The 12345-nt window shown below is 32.1% G+C and overlaps 3 protein-coding genes across 6 annotated transcripts in view; 2 read left to right on the top strand and 1 right to left on the bottom strand.

Annotated features, from left to right (window-relative positions):
- LOC104707066 (sugar transporter ERD6-like 18) lies at positions 254-8207 on the top strand. 4 transcript variants are annotated; one of them, XM_010423336.2, is made up of 18 exons: positions 254-513; positions 1338-1400; positions 3869-3958; positions 4062-4121; positions 4247-4312; positions 4420-4485; positions 5015-5090; positions 5255-5319; positions 5429-5521; positions 5642-5728; positions 5849-5933; positions 6480-6523; positions 6805-6867; positions 7019-7078; positions 7205-7258; positions 7352-7411; positions 7591-7705; positions 7971-8207. In XM_010423336.2, the coding sequence occupies exons 1-18, from the start codon at positions 367-369 to the stop codon at positions 8108-8110; spliced, it is 1434 nt and encodes a 477-aa protein (XP_010421638.1). In that variant the 5' UTR covers positions 254-366; the 3' UTR covers positions 8111-8207. The 4 variants fall into 4 exon arrangements, with proteins under 4 accessions (XP_010421638.1, XP_010421639.1, XP_019083978.1 ...); XM_019228433.1 differs by lacking the exon at positions 254-513 and adding an exon at positions 528-540; XM_010423337.2 differs by lacking the exon at positions 1338-1400 and having other exon boundaries at positions 256-513.
- LOC104707065 lies at positions 8902-9480 on the top strand. The gene has a single exon (XM_010423335.1). The coding sequence runs from the start codon at positions 8902-8904 to the stop codon at positions 9478-9480; it is 579 nt and encodes a 192-aa protein (XP_010421637.1).
- The window catches only part of LOC104709472 (glutathione synthetase, chloroplastic-like), a 3290-nt gene continuing 527 nt past the window's right edge, over positions 9583-12345 (bottom strand). The window contains exons 2-12 of the mRNA XM_010426082.2: positions 11927-12096; positions 11748-11823; positions 11524-11654; positions 11301-11423; positions 11101-11181; positions 10909-10989; positions 10755-10824; positions 10544-10665; positions 10299-10438; positions 10020-10212; positions 9583-9926 (exon numbers count right to left, since the gene is read on the bottom strand). Of these exons, the coding sequence (XP_010424384.1) occupies positions 9803-9926; positions 10020-10212; positions 10299-10438; positions 10544-10665; positions 10755-10824; positions 10909-10989; positions 11101-11181; positions 11301-11423; positions 11524-11654; positions 11748-11823; positions 11927-12096 (1311 nt within the window). The 3' untranslated portion in view covers positions 9583-9802. The remainder of the gene's footprint in view (positions 9927-10019; positions 10213-10298; positions 10439-10543; positions 10666-10754; positions 10825-10908; positions 10990-11100; positions 11182-11300; positions 11424-11523; positions 11655-11747; positions 11824-11926; positions 12097-12345) is intronic.

The raw sequence follows: 12345 nt of genomic DNA, 5'->3' as shown, positions 1-12345 counted from the left end.
ACAAAAATAAAAGTAATATTTTTTAGAAGAAAAGAAACTCATTTTAGTGGCAGTTAAGAGAATTGTCCATGGTTGAATGAAAATTTTGATTCAAACAAATTATCCACCCTTTTATTAGACTAGAAAATAATGTTTGGGTAACTGTACAAGGAACAAAACGTGTGACTTGGAAATTGACACAAAAGCCCCAAAAAGAATTCTCATAATCGTGACACCTTCCTTAAATACGAAGCCTATTTTGACAAACAGAGCATTCTCTGTCTCTCTCCCACTCTTCTGTACTCTCTCCTCTGTCTCCCTCTCTCTCTCCCTAGATCTCACTGTCCTTTACCAGAAACTGTGTCGTATCAGTACATGCATGTGTAAATGATGGTGGTGGAGGAAGAAAGAAGCATAGAGGAACAGCTTTTGCATCTCAATGACCAAAACGACGATTCAGGCTGTCGTGTGACTGCATGTGTTATCCTAAGCACTTTGGTCGCCGTCTGTGGCTCCTTCTCCTTTGGTGTTGCTGTGAGTTTCTTCTCCTTTGGTGTTGCTAGCTAGTCCTACTTTACATTTTTTTTTTAATTTGATCTTTATCGTCAACTGAGTATATTAACCGAGAGAGAAAGAACATTACAAGCCACATGCATTAAACCAAATATATTTACCATATCGTCAATTATTTACCAATGTTCTAATAATTTAAGAACTATAAAACTCATATAAAAAACTATAATTTCGTATTATCTACTAGGTTTGATCCGGTGGTGTACCACGAGATAATATTTTTAAAAAAACTTTTGAATATATTTTAAATAGATCAAGTTTCTTTGAGTTTTAATATAAATGTTATATTGTTATATATGTGTGTTCTCACAGTAATTAATAAAAATGTTAAGATAGATATTCATTATATATTAAAATAACTCAAATGTGAAATAATTTATATCTGAATATACTTGTTTGGTTACAAAAATCTTAAAACAATTTTTAAAATATATATCCGTTTATAAAAATTCAAATCACATCATATGCTGAAAAAAAAATTTAAACTTTTATTAACTTTACATATTAAATAGTAATTTAAATAATTAAATATAAGATTAAATAAAAGTGAAAGGAAAATTATATTTTAATCTAATATATTTCTTTAAATTAGATAGATAATTTTTAGGAAATTAATATTATCAAATATGGAAATCTTTGTGTTTGGTTGTAAGAATTGTAGAGAATTTAATTGGAACTTATTTGGATACAAAGATAAGAGAGGATGACACAAAAATGTAATCCAAAAATGTTAAGATAGATTTTCATATAAACAGTTTTTTCTCTTTCTTAATTTTATCTTACAGATGGGTTATACTTCAGCTGCTGAGATAGGAATTATGAAAGACTTAGGTCTTTCTATCGCGCAAGTATGTCTCTCGATCACTTTTTTTTTTAAAATTCTATCAACATATTTTAAAGGCAAATCTTATAAATACCACTAAAAATAACGTTTTCTCTCATCTTAGTTTTTTTCCAAAAATTCTACTAAAATGTATTTTTCCAAAAATATCACAAAATTAAAATAAAGTTTTAATATCAAAAAATAATCCCTAAATCCTAAAATACTAAACTTAACCCCCTAAAACTATTCCTTATAACTAAAATTGTCAACCTAAACAAACAAATTTTCCACCCTTAAAAATTCAAAATCATTTTTTTTTTGTGTTTATGGTATTATTGGACCAAAAAAATTTAGTATTTTTGAAAAAAAAACTAAAATATGTTATTTTTGATAAGAAACTTTAAACGTGATATTTTGAAGATTTCCTCATATTTTAATCTAGTCACAGTTTATTTATCCGTAAACTAAAGAAAAAAAAAAGTTTACACAAAACAGTAGAGAGTGAGAGACTGAAAAAAACACGTTGGATTCGATTAGTAACAGAAAATAATATAAAAATTTAACATTATGCACATAAGTAAAACCAATATAAAGTAGAGAGTAAAAAAGGGTGGTTAAAAATTCTGAAAGTATTTTTCGAAATTTTTTGACAATATCAAGTAGAGAGTATAAAGAGTGCTTAACATTATGCACATGAGAATTTTTGAGAAATGCCTTTCAAAATAAGGCATATAGCTGTCCATTTTCAAGAAGACTCCTCGTTAAACCTGAAAATGCTTATAAAGTTTACAAGGTATTTATTGATGATAACTGCTACTTAGAGAATTCAAGTGTGTTTCTAATGTTTTATATGGCTTTTATAAGATTTAATAATGTATTTATATTTTTTTATAAAATTATTATACAAATTTTATATTCATATAAAAGTAATTTGTGTATAGTTCAAGTAGAGAGTATAAAGAGTACTTAACATTATGCACATGAGAATTTTTGAGAAATGCCTTTCAAAAATAGGCATATAGCTGTCCTTTTTCAAAAAAACTCCTCGGCAAACCTGAAAATGCATATAAAGTTTAGAAGGTACTTCTTGACGATAACTGCTACTTAGAGAGTTCATTTAAGTGTGTTTCTAATGATTTATATGGCTTTTATAAGATTTTATAATGTATTTATATTTTTTATAAAAATACTATACAAATTTTATATTCATATAAAAGTAATTTGTGTTTATAAAGTTTAGAAGTTACTTCTTGATGATAACTGCTACTTAGAGAGTTCATTTAAGTGTGTTTCTAATGTTTTATATGGCTTTTATAAGATTTTATAATGTATTTCTATTTTTTATAAAAATACTATACAAATTTTATATTCATATAAAAGTAATTTGTGTATGGTTTTATAAGATTACACACTTATTTGAATATATCTGAAAATAGCATTTTTATAGGCTTTTAGAAACGGTCTGTTTTGAAAAGTAATATAGGAAAAATGACATTTTTAAAATTCTTTTTTTTTTTATATATTATTGCTTTTGATATTCTTTTTTTTTTGTGACTGATTACAATATAAACTGTACACAATGTACCACAATGGTATGGTGTTGTTACCAATCACACAGTGAAACGATCGTACCCAAATTGTCCATCCTCACACAGGATCCACAGGAAATGATCTCACTGGAATCCCATAATTCCGACGAGATAACCGCTGTAGAAATCACTTCTTACAAAATTTACACAAATACACCAAACCCACTTCATCTAGTTATTGAGTGACACAACCAACCATCCCTAGTGACCGAGTAACAAGAGAGGTGGGCTAGAATATTTGATTTCGTTTAGCCATGGACAACACTTCCCCACGAATTCTCCGATTCATTATCAACTCCTCCAATGTTGATCGGCACCTCCACCTGGTGTTAATCTTCACCCATCACACCACTTGTGATCCAACACACATGGTGTTGATCGACGCTCTCCTAGTGTCGGTCGACACCGACGCCCACGACATCACTTCCGTCAATCCTTCCTCATCCAAACATAACCCTAAATGTTCTCCCATAACCCAAAAACACAATAACATGTTGGTGTCGCTAGACACTCCAACCTTACCACAAAATCGTCTATATGTGTATCCGCAATACAAACACTTGATTAAATCACAAACCAACTGTTCATTCCACAAATACACCGTTGGATATGAAACCTAAAGCATCATGAAGCTTCTCACCAAATTTCAGACAAAACAGACTTCATTTCATCTTCCAAACATTGCCCCAAAGTAGCATGCATCTGCATCCAAATACTACGTCTGGTTTACCAAATGAAGAGTACCTTGGTCGTAATCCCCATGAAGTTGAGTATACTTGGTTGGCTGGTGTGGTTCACCTCCATTTTTATCATTTCTTGGAATTTATTGGGACAACAAAAAAATCCCAATAAAATGATTTACTCAACTTTTGGAATTTATCTTCGAATTAATTATCTTTAACAGTTTTCAGCATTTGGTTCATTCAACACGTTGGGATCTGCAATTGGAGCTTTGTTCAGCGGTAAAATGGCAATGTCCCTTGGCAGAAGAAGAGTAACTAATTTACTTTTAATCTCATATATTCTTCAAGTTTAACCATTTGTAACTAAAAATTTTAATGACTAAATTTTTGCTTTTCATGATATTAATTATTAAGACAATGTGGGTCTCCGATATCCTCTGCATCATTGGTTGGTTCTCCATCGCTCTCGCTAAGGTATTTGAATATTTTTACTACAAACATATTTTCTCTTCGTGATACAAATATTATTTAGTAGTTTGTGGTTATAAAAAAACCAGCAATTAAAGAGTCATTTATATTTCATGTATGGAACACCAAAGGATGCAATGTGGCTGAACATCGGAAGAATCTCCTCAGGGATAGGGCTCGGCTTAATTAGCTATGTGGTATTTAGTAACTTATAGTCTACAACTAATATATTTACATTTTATATTTATTTCTTTACATTTGATACAACTAATATGTTTCTTTACCTATTTTTTTTACCAACCAGGTACCTGTCTATATAGCAGAAGTTTCGCCTAAACATGTTCGTGGTACATTTACCTTTACAAACCAGGTAAATTTTAGTTCCAAAAATATATTTTAGGATGAGTGCCAACAAAAAATTAATATATATGTTTAAATATAAATAAATAAGGATGATGATAAAAGAAACTAATTAATAGAAGCCTAATATCCTTTTTTTGGGGGGACAAAGTACAAATATCCAGACTGCAATAAATATGGTTTTAATTTGATCAAATATCTCACCCATATGAGCAAATTATGCTCGAGCTAAATAAACCAATTGTGGGGACATAGTTATATGATATTGATATTGACCTTACCAGAGCTATAAATTTTTAAAAGAATTTTAAAATAATATTCCATATAGTACATTTATAACAATAATTTTGCATAAGTAGATTTATAACAAAAATAAAATTGCTATGTCAATAATTCAGATGGCACAATTTTGTATAAGAAAATAGGTTTGCTACAAAATCTGTTTTTAGTATATGACATTAGGAAATTTCAGATAAATATTTGTTAGCTTTTTGGTGAGTATTGTTGACCCTGTTTTATCATCGTGTGAGTGATTCCAGATTCTTCAAAACTGTGGACTCGCCATGGTTTATTTTTCTGGGAATTATATCAACTGGAGGACGTTGGCTCTAATAGGTAACGTTTCCATTGTACGATTCTTAACTGTGAAACTATGAGATATTTATATAGGTGCGTAAGAGAATGATTAAATAGTAGGAAAATATGGAAAAACTTGAGTTGTTACATTGTAAAGAGTATACAAATGAACTGATAAATTTACAATATTTTATCCGGTTTAGGTGTTTTACCATGCTTCATTCAAGCAATCGGTTTGTTCTTCGTTCCAGAGTCTCCAAGATGGCTGGTTTGTCGTCATTTTTTATTTTGCTACATAATTTACGTACTAACGTTACAGAAAAATAACACACACAATTTATTAACCATGAAAACTAAACTATTTGAATTTGATGAAGGCAAAAGTTGGTACAGATACAGAACTAGAGAATTCACTACTTCGGCTTAGAGGGAGGGATGCTGATATTTCACGTGAAGCCTCAGAAATTCAAGTGATGTTTCTATATAATTAATACTTTTTGGTTAACATAATATAATCAATTATAAATTACTTTTAGTTTATATTCATCCCTTTACAAGTAAAGTCTGAATGATTTTGATTTTGTTTTCAGGTTGTGACCAAAATGGTAGAAAATGATTCAAGTTCAAGGTCGACTTTTTGTGATTTGTTCCAGAGAAAATATAGCTACACTCTCGTGGTAAACTGAAGTTTATGTTACAAAATAAGTACATAAAATATACACTTTCAATACTATTTTAACTCTAATATTTATCTACACAAAGCATATAACTTGTTTATTTTGAATATTATTTCTCAGGTAGGAATCGGGCTGATGTTGGTACAACAATTTTCGGGGAGTTCTGCAGTAGTCGCGTATGCAAGTACCATTTTTAGAAAATCTGGTAAATTTAAGATTAAGCTCTATCAAAAAATTTCATAGTTACATATACATTGACTTATGTAATAAACCGCTCAAACTTATAGTAAATTGATATCAAAAACTACCGGTCGAATATGACTTCGTCCTAGGTCGTAAGTCGTAGGTTGTTGGTCGTTAGACATTTATTTCGGTCGCTATATATATATATATATATATATATATATATATATATATATATATANTTTCGGTCGCTATATATATATTCAGAATTACTACAAGCAAACATATTAATTTAATGATTTAACGATGAGAAACACATTTTTGATACACACACTAACATATAACAGTGTGTTTAATTTGTATCTGCAGAGTGAAATTTCCAGTTTTAATGAGCTTTTAAACTATATTTTTGTTTTCTTTCACTCATCCTCTTGTTATTTTATTTTTTTGCTTACTGATGCCATGGTCTCATGATTTAGGATAAAAGTTTTAATAAAAAAATAAATTAGTTAAGTTCTCTTTCCATTTTTTTGATTTGCCTTAAATAATTTATTTTGAGTTGTAACAGGGTTTTCGGTGGCCCTTGGATCGACACTGTTAGGATTCTTCATGGTAAGTATATACATTGGTCTTTGTCAAAAAATTGTTAAATGTATGGATGCACGACACCAAATTTATGCAGTCAAACTATATTATGTTGTTATTCAACTGTTCCATCTATTTTACTAAGAAAAATGTTTAAGATATAAAACATTAAGAAAATTGTATCTGTCAATAGCAAAAAAATAGTTGTAGAATACAAATGATCAAAACAAAATCAATTTAAAGTTTGTATAGAATAATGAAAAAAATCTATTAAAAAATCTAGAATTTACATTTTGTACTATTCGCAGATACCAAAGGCCATGATTGGTGTCATTCTCGTAGATAAATGGGGCAGACGGCCTCTCTTGTTGGTAAGCAAGCACCTTTAACAGTAATTTTGTTACATTTGTTTACGTATTTGTTTTCTTGTAGCACATTTACTTATTTACTAATTAACATATAGAAAAATTTTAAAAGCTGTTTGATATTGATTTGATTCATATTTGGACTTGCTATATATAGACCTCTGCATCTGGAATGAGCATATCTTCCATACTTATTGGGATCGCCTTCACGTTACAGGTTATATTTTCAGTATTTGTTTACTGTTATTTATTGTGGAATCCCTTTAATTTATTCTACAGTTTTATATTCTTAACCTCACTTATTTTTCAACAATATATTTGTATATTAATTTGGTATGAGCAGAAAATGAAATTGCTACCAAACCTGACTCCAATATTCACGTTCATATGCCTTATGGTAAAACATTTTATCCAACTTTCACACAATCTTTCTGATTATAACATTTTGGTCTCTTTTCTAAATTAGTTTTTTTTTTCTCTAAATTGGCAGCTGTATATTGGAACTTTTGCAATAGGTTTGGGAGGTCTTCCTTGGGTAACTATGTCTGAGGTACATATATTAGCTCAACTTTTATTTTTTCAATACAGAAAATAATGTATACTCTCTCCCTTATACTAAACTGATATTTTAGATTTTTTTTTTATATAAGATTCGAACAAATGAATTTCTAAGTTTTAACACACTTTTTATAAATAAAGTAATATATGTATAATGTTTGTTGTGTGCAGATATTTCCAATAAATATAAAGGTAACAGCAGGGAGTATAGTTACGTTGGTATCATTTTCAAGTAGTTCGATGGTCACTTACGCTTTCAACTTCCTGTTCGAGTGGAGCACCCAAGGTATCTTTTCTACTTCTTTTTCCAACTTATTTTTAATTATGTTATAAACTATTTAGGTAAAAAGAATGAAAAATAATAGAGTATTCAGAACCTGTATTTATGGCATCATTATAAACCTTGTATACATTTTAGATCGTTATTATTCGTTTGTTAGACCATACCAAATTATATAACTTATAACTGTGGAACCAAATTGTTATATTCTATATATAAAGTAGAGTTTAATGAATAAATTTTCTTCTCTTAACTTTTATAACTGAAATAGGAACATTTTACATATTTGGGGGTATTGCGGGAGCCGCGTTGCTTTTTATTTGGTTGCTCGTCCCGGAGACAAAAGGATTATCACTTGAAGAAATACAAACTAAGTTTATTCACCAGCCCAATGAAACAAATCAAACTTAGATTATATGTATGTTCATCTGCAAAGAAAATTTACATTTCTTTTCGTTATGTAATTAGTAATTTACATGTCCATATCAAAAATATTTCTTAACTTTTATGTTCTTTTACTAAAGAGAAAGAATAACTGACAAAAAAAACACATATGCTAGTTTACATTTGTTATACGGTTTGTGTAGTGTGGGCGGACATGAGGCGCCCGAACCCTCTTAAATTATTCACTCTTCTTCATTATCAAACTTTCTTTAATAAAACTATGATACTATTGTAATTACAAATGGGGAAATAATATGTAAAAACAAAAAAAAAGAGGGTTGCGTGTACCTTATTTTCTCAATCTTGTGAATTTCTTTATAGAGTCACGTACATTACATATCTAATATGACAAGGTCACCGAGAGGAGTTAGGTACAACCGTGCAAGACTTTATGGACTCAATTTCATCGAACATGTAATTCTACAATTATTACGTTTTATAAACTTGCGAAATGTTTTTTTAAAAGTGGAGTATTGTTTCTATAAAAATATTACTTTCATAAAAATAAGTAAAATGAGCGGTTATCAAATAGTTTTTTTTTCTGACAAAATTTGTGTATACAAGCTTATAAAACAAAATGTATATTATATATATATATATATTCGGATACCAAACAAAATTCGATTCTTTTAAGAAATGTATATAAGACACATCAAAAATATCCTCACGCATGCATGCATTACGTAAAGAAGAACCTACAAAACACTCTTTCTCCATATAACACACAAAAAAATTTCCTCTCCCGACCAAAGTTCGAAATGGAAGCGTCGTTCATTAGATCTCTACCGTCCGCCGGAAACTTCGCCAACCTCTTGCCGACCGGAACCGCCCTCATGTTCGAAACCCTTATCCCTTCTTTCTCCAATGGCGGCGAATGCACCAATAAACCCGCTAATAAACTCCTCACCATTTCCCTCATCTCCTTTTGCGCCGCGGCTTGCTTCTTCTCCTCTTTCACTGACTCTTTCGTAGGCGAAGACGGCCGCATTTACTACGGAATTGCCACCGCCAACGGTCTCTACATCCTCAACGACTATCCAGACGACGACGGTTATGATCCGGAATCCGGCTTAACTGGCGACAAAAAACGGAGATACAAGTTGAGTTTTGTCGATTTCGTGCATGCTTTTGTGTCCGTTGTCGTGTTCTTGTCGTTAGCCGTAGAGAGTTCGGATTTTCGGAGGTGTTTGCTCCCTGAGGACGACGGCCATAGTTGGGGTGGTCATTTCGTACTTATGATCAAGTATTTTGCGGTTATGGTGGTGACAGTGGCGAGCTTTTTCTTTGCTATCTTCCCCACAAAACGAAGAGGCATCGGATTTACGGACATTCGTTGATTTATAACATTTATTTGTTTATGTATTTGCTCGTATAGTCGTATGTATGATCTTAATCACCACTTTTAAATAAGTGCTAACAAAGAAATCATAAATATCTTATTCCATTCATGATTGATCGTATCTTATTCCATTCATGATCTCAAACGAGTGATCGTCTCACACGGTCCAAAATAACTTAAAATAACAATAAGCAATTTTATGTATGCTTTGTGGTCCTATTGATTCTTCATGGATTAATACACAAGACTTCAACAAGCAAGAATAAGAAGAAATAAACCAGCAGAAGAATTTATCAGGATGATTGTGAATGTGATCCATCTCAATTCAAATAGATGCTGTCCAAGACTCCAAAACCAGCTGCAACGCCGCCTTCATCTGATGATGAGATCTTCGTGCGCATTAGGTAACCACTCTGCTCGTTTACTATAACCTTGTCTTTGTTCCTACACAAATCATTTAATCAAAGATAATGGCACAAATTTCAGTAGAGAATGAATGAAACATTACCAAATTCTTCTTCTTTATGCACTTTGTACCTGAGATATGCACCATACACACCGAGTTCTGATATAGCTTGACTTTTATGGTAAGCACCTTCTCGCACCATGAACGTGTTTGACACCTTTGGGAATATCCTCTGCATCAGGATATATGCAGAGTTTCCATCAACTCCTTCTTTCTGCAGTCTCAGAAGATTGTCCCTCACATCATCTCCATAGATGTTGTTTCCTGGAAGAATCCAAGAAGATACGCTTTAGAATATGACCAAGAGAAATTGAGGAGTTAGGGGGACTCAGTTCAGTTGGGGTTCTAACCTCCGCCTTCTCTCTGAGGCTTCATAACGAACAATCCAGGTTTTTCGATTGCCTGCTTGACGATTTCTTGATCATCCAAGCTCCATAGCCCAGCAAAGCATTTCCTCAGCTTAGCAATGTCCTCTTTGTTGTCCAGAAACCTGTTTCTCATGTTTATAGTAAAAAAAAAAGTGATCACCTCTGAGATATTTGGAAACCGTTCTTCAGTTTCAGCCTCACTACAAGATAACTGGCGATCTACTTACCTCTCGAGAACACCTGGTTTTGCCAGTTCTTGCTGGATTTTCTTGGTGCCGGTTAAATGATAAGCTATAGTGGGGCATTTGACTGCTGAAGACTCCTCTATTAGCATCCTAGCATTCCATTCCTTCAAATTGAAACGAATAAACCAACCATTGATACATATATCCTCAAAGAGTAAACGCCACATATATTGAAAACTTGACAGCTACTTACTGATTCAGATGGATGATCATTGGGAGTATAGCCAGATCTGAAATAAACCACCGCGACTGCTTTGCCGCCACTGCAACAACGGAAAATCTTAACATAGTTTTCAAGATGAATGTGTAACTTCTCAAAAACCACAATGCAAAAAAAAAATGCTTACACAATAAGGGTTCCATCCTCTTGTACACTCCCTTCCTTCTCGACTTCTGCTAGGGTCTTCCTGATGGCTACTATATTGTGCGTGTTCTGAAGCTAAGGAAGAACAACACCTTTTTTTTGTGGTACAAGTTAGAGGATAAATATGTCGAGATCAACCACTGGAGTTCAAAGAAACAAGATAAAAAGAGGATATTTTTCTTTCAACATACTGCTCAGCCAATGTTGATCATACATGTTGCGTTCTTCTGCCTGTACAATTACCATGACCACCGCTCTGAAACCAAGAGAAACTATAGATTCAAACAGAAAATCTTCAAATTACATCATAGATTCTTGATTTCTAGCATTTTTTTATCATCACATTCAAGAACGCATTCTTTAGTTAAGTCTAACCTTGGGTTATTGTACTCCAACCAAGCTTTAGCCATTGCATCAGCAAATTGTCCCGTGGATGTATTCTTAGGTACACGTTCAGAGTCTATCCCAATCTGATCCCCATAAGATCGAAGCAAAGTCCTGCAAAACAAGAGAAATAAGTAAAAAAGTGAAGCTTTTCAGCTAAAAGAAAAAAAAAACACAACAAGTTATGCAGAAGATGGTCTGTCGCCGTGCGTACTGGTGTAGCTCGCTAACAAGACGACTATGGCCTGGAAACGAACACGCGATAGTGTTCATCTCAATCTGAAGAAGTGAATTTGTTTCTTCATCAAGCATATAATCAAACCGGTGTAAACCCAAACGAATATCCTGCCAACAACACAAACACAACCAAACGAATAAAGATGCAGAACCGAAGAATCAGAGAGATTAACATTCAAGTAGAGATAAAATGTAAAAGACCTCTTTCTTGTTTCTTTCTAGCATGTTGGAGTGAATGTCAAGAAGTCTAGATGTAAAGATGTCAGCTTTCTTTGTTCTACAACATAGAAAACATCAATACTTGTTTAGATGATAGATAAATATAACACAAGGCAGATAGATTCCAGTACTGAGATAAAGACTCAAAAAAGAAGCCAAACCTAGAGAGACTATCCTGTAAGAATTTGCCATCCAAGCTAACACGATCAATCAATTCACTGAAAATAGGAGTAACATCACAAGCTTGGTTCCAGTAGATTTCTGGGAATGCAGTTGGTAGCAATGAAATGGGGGCGTGCATCATTCCAACCCCTGGAAGGTTTCCTGATTTCTGTAATCAAAAGAAGAAATTAGATCTTCTTCACCTCTCGATTCTACTGATATAAAGCTACATCATGAAACTAACACAATCCAGGACGAAGAGATTATCATAATGATTTCAGCTATAAGCGATTCAATTTTGAATTTTTTGTCTTCAATTTAATCAAACACAAAGATGAAAAAAAGACAAGAACTTAATAAAGTGTGGGATTCCAACGAATTTAAAAAAAAAAAAAAAAAAAAAAAAAAAAAAAAAAAA

This window comes from Camelina sativa, chromosome 8 (genome assembly GCF_000633955.1).
Source record: "Camelina sativa cultivar DH55 chromosome 8, Cs, whole genome shotgun sequence".
Taxonomy (NCBI): domain Eukaryota; kingdom Viridiplantae; phylum Streptophyta; class Magnoliopsida; order Brassicales; family Brassicaceae; genus Camelina; species Camelina sativa.
The sequence above is the reverse complement of the archived record's forward strand: the minus strand, read 5'-3'. Positions and strand labels throughout refer to the sequence as shown.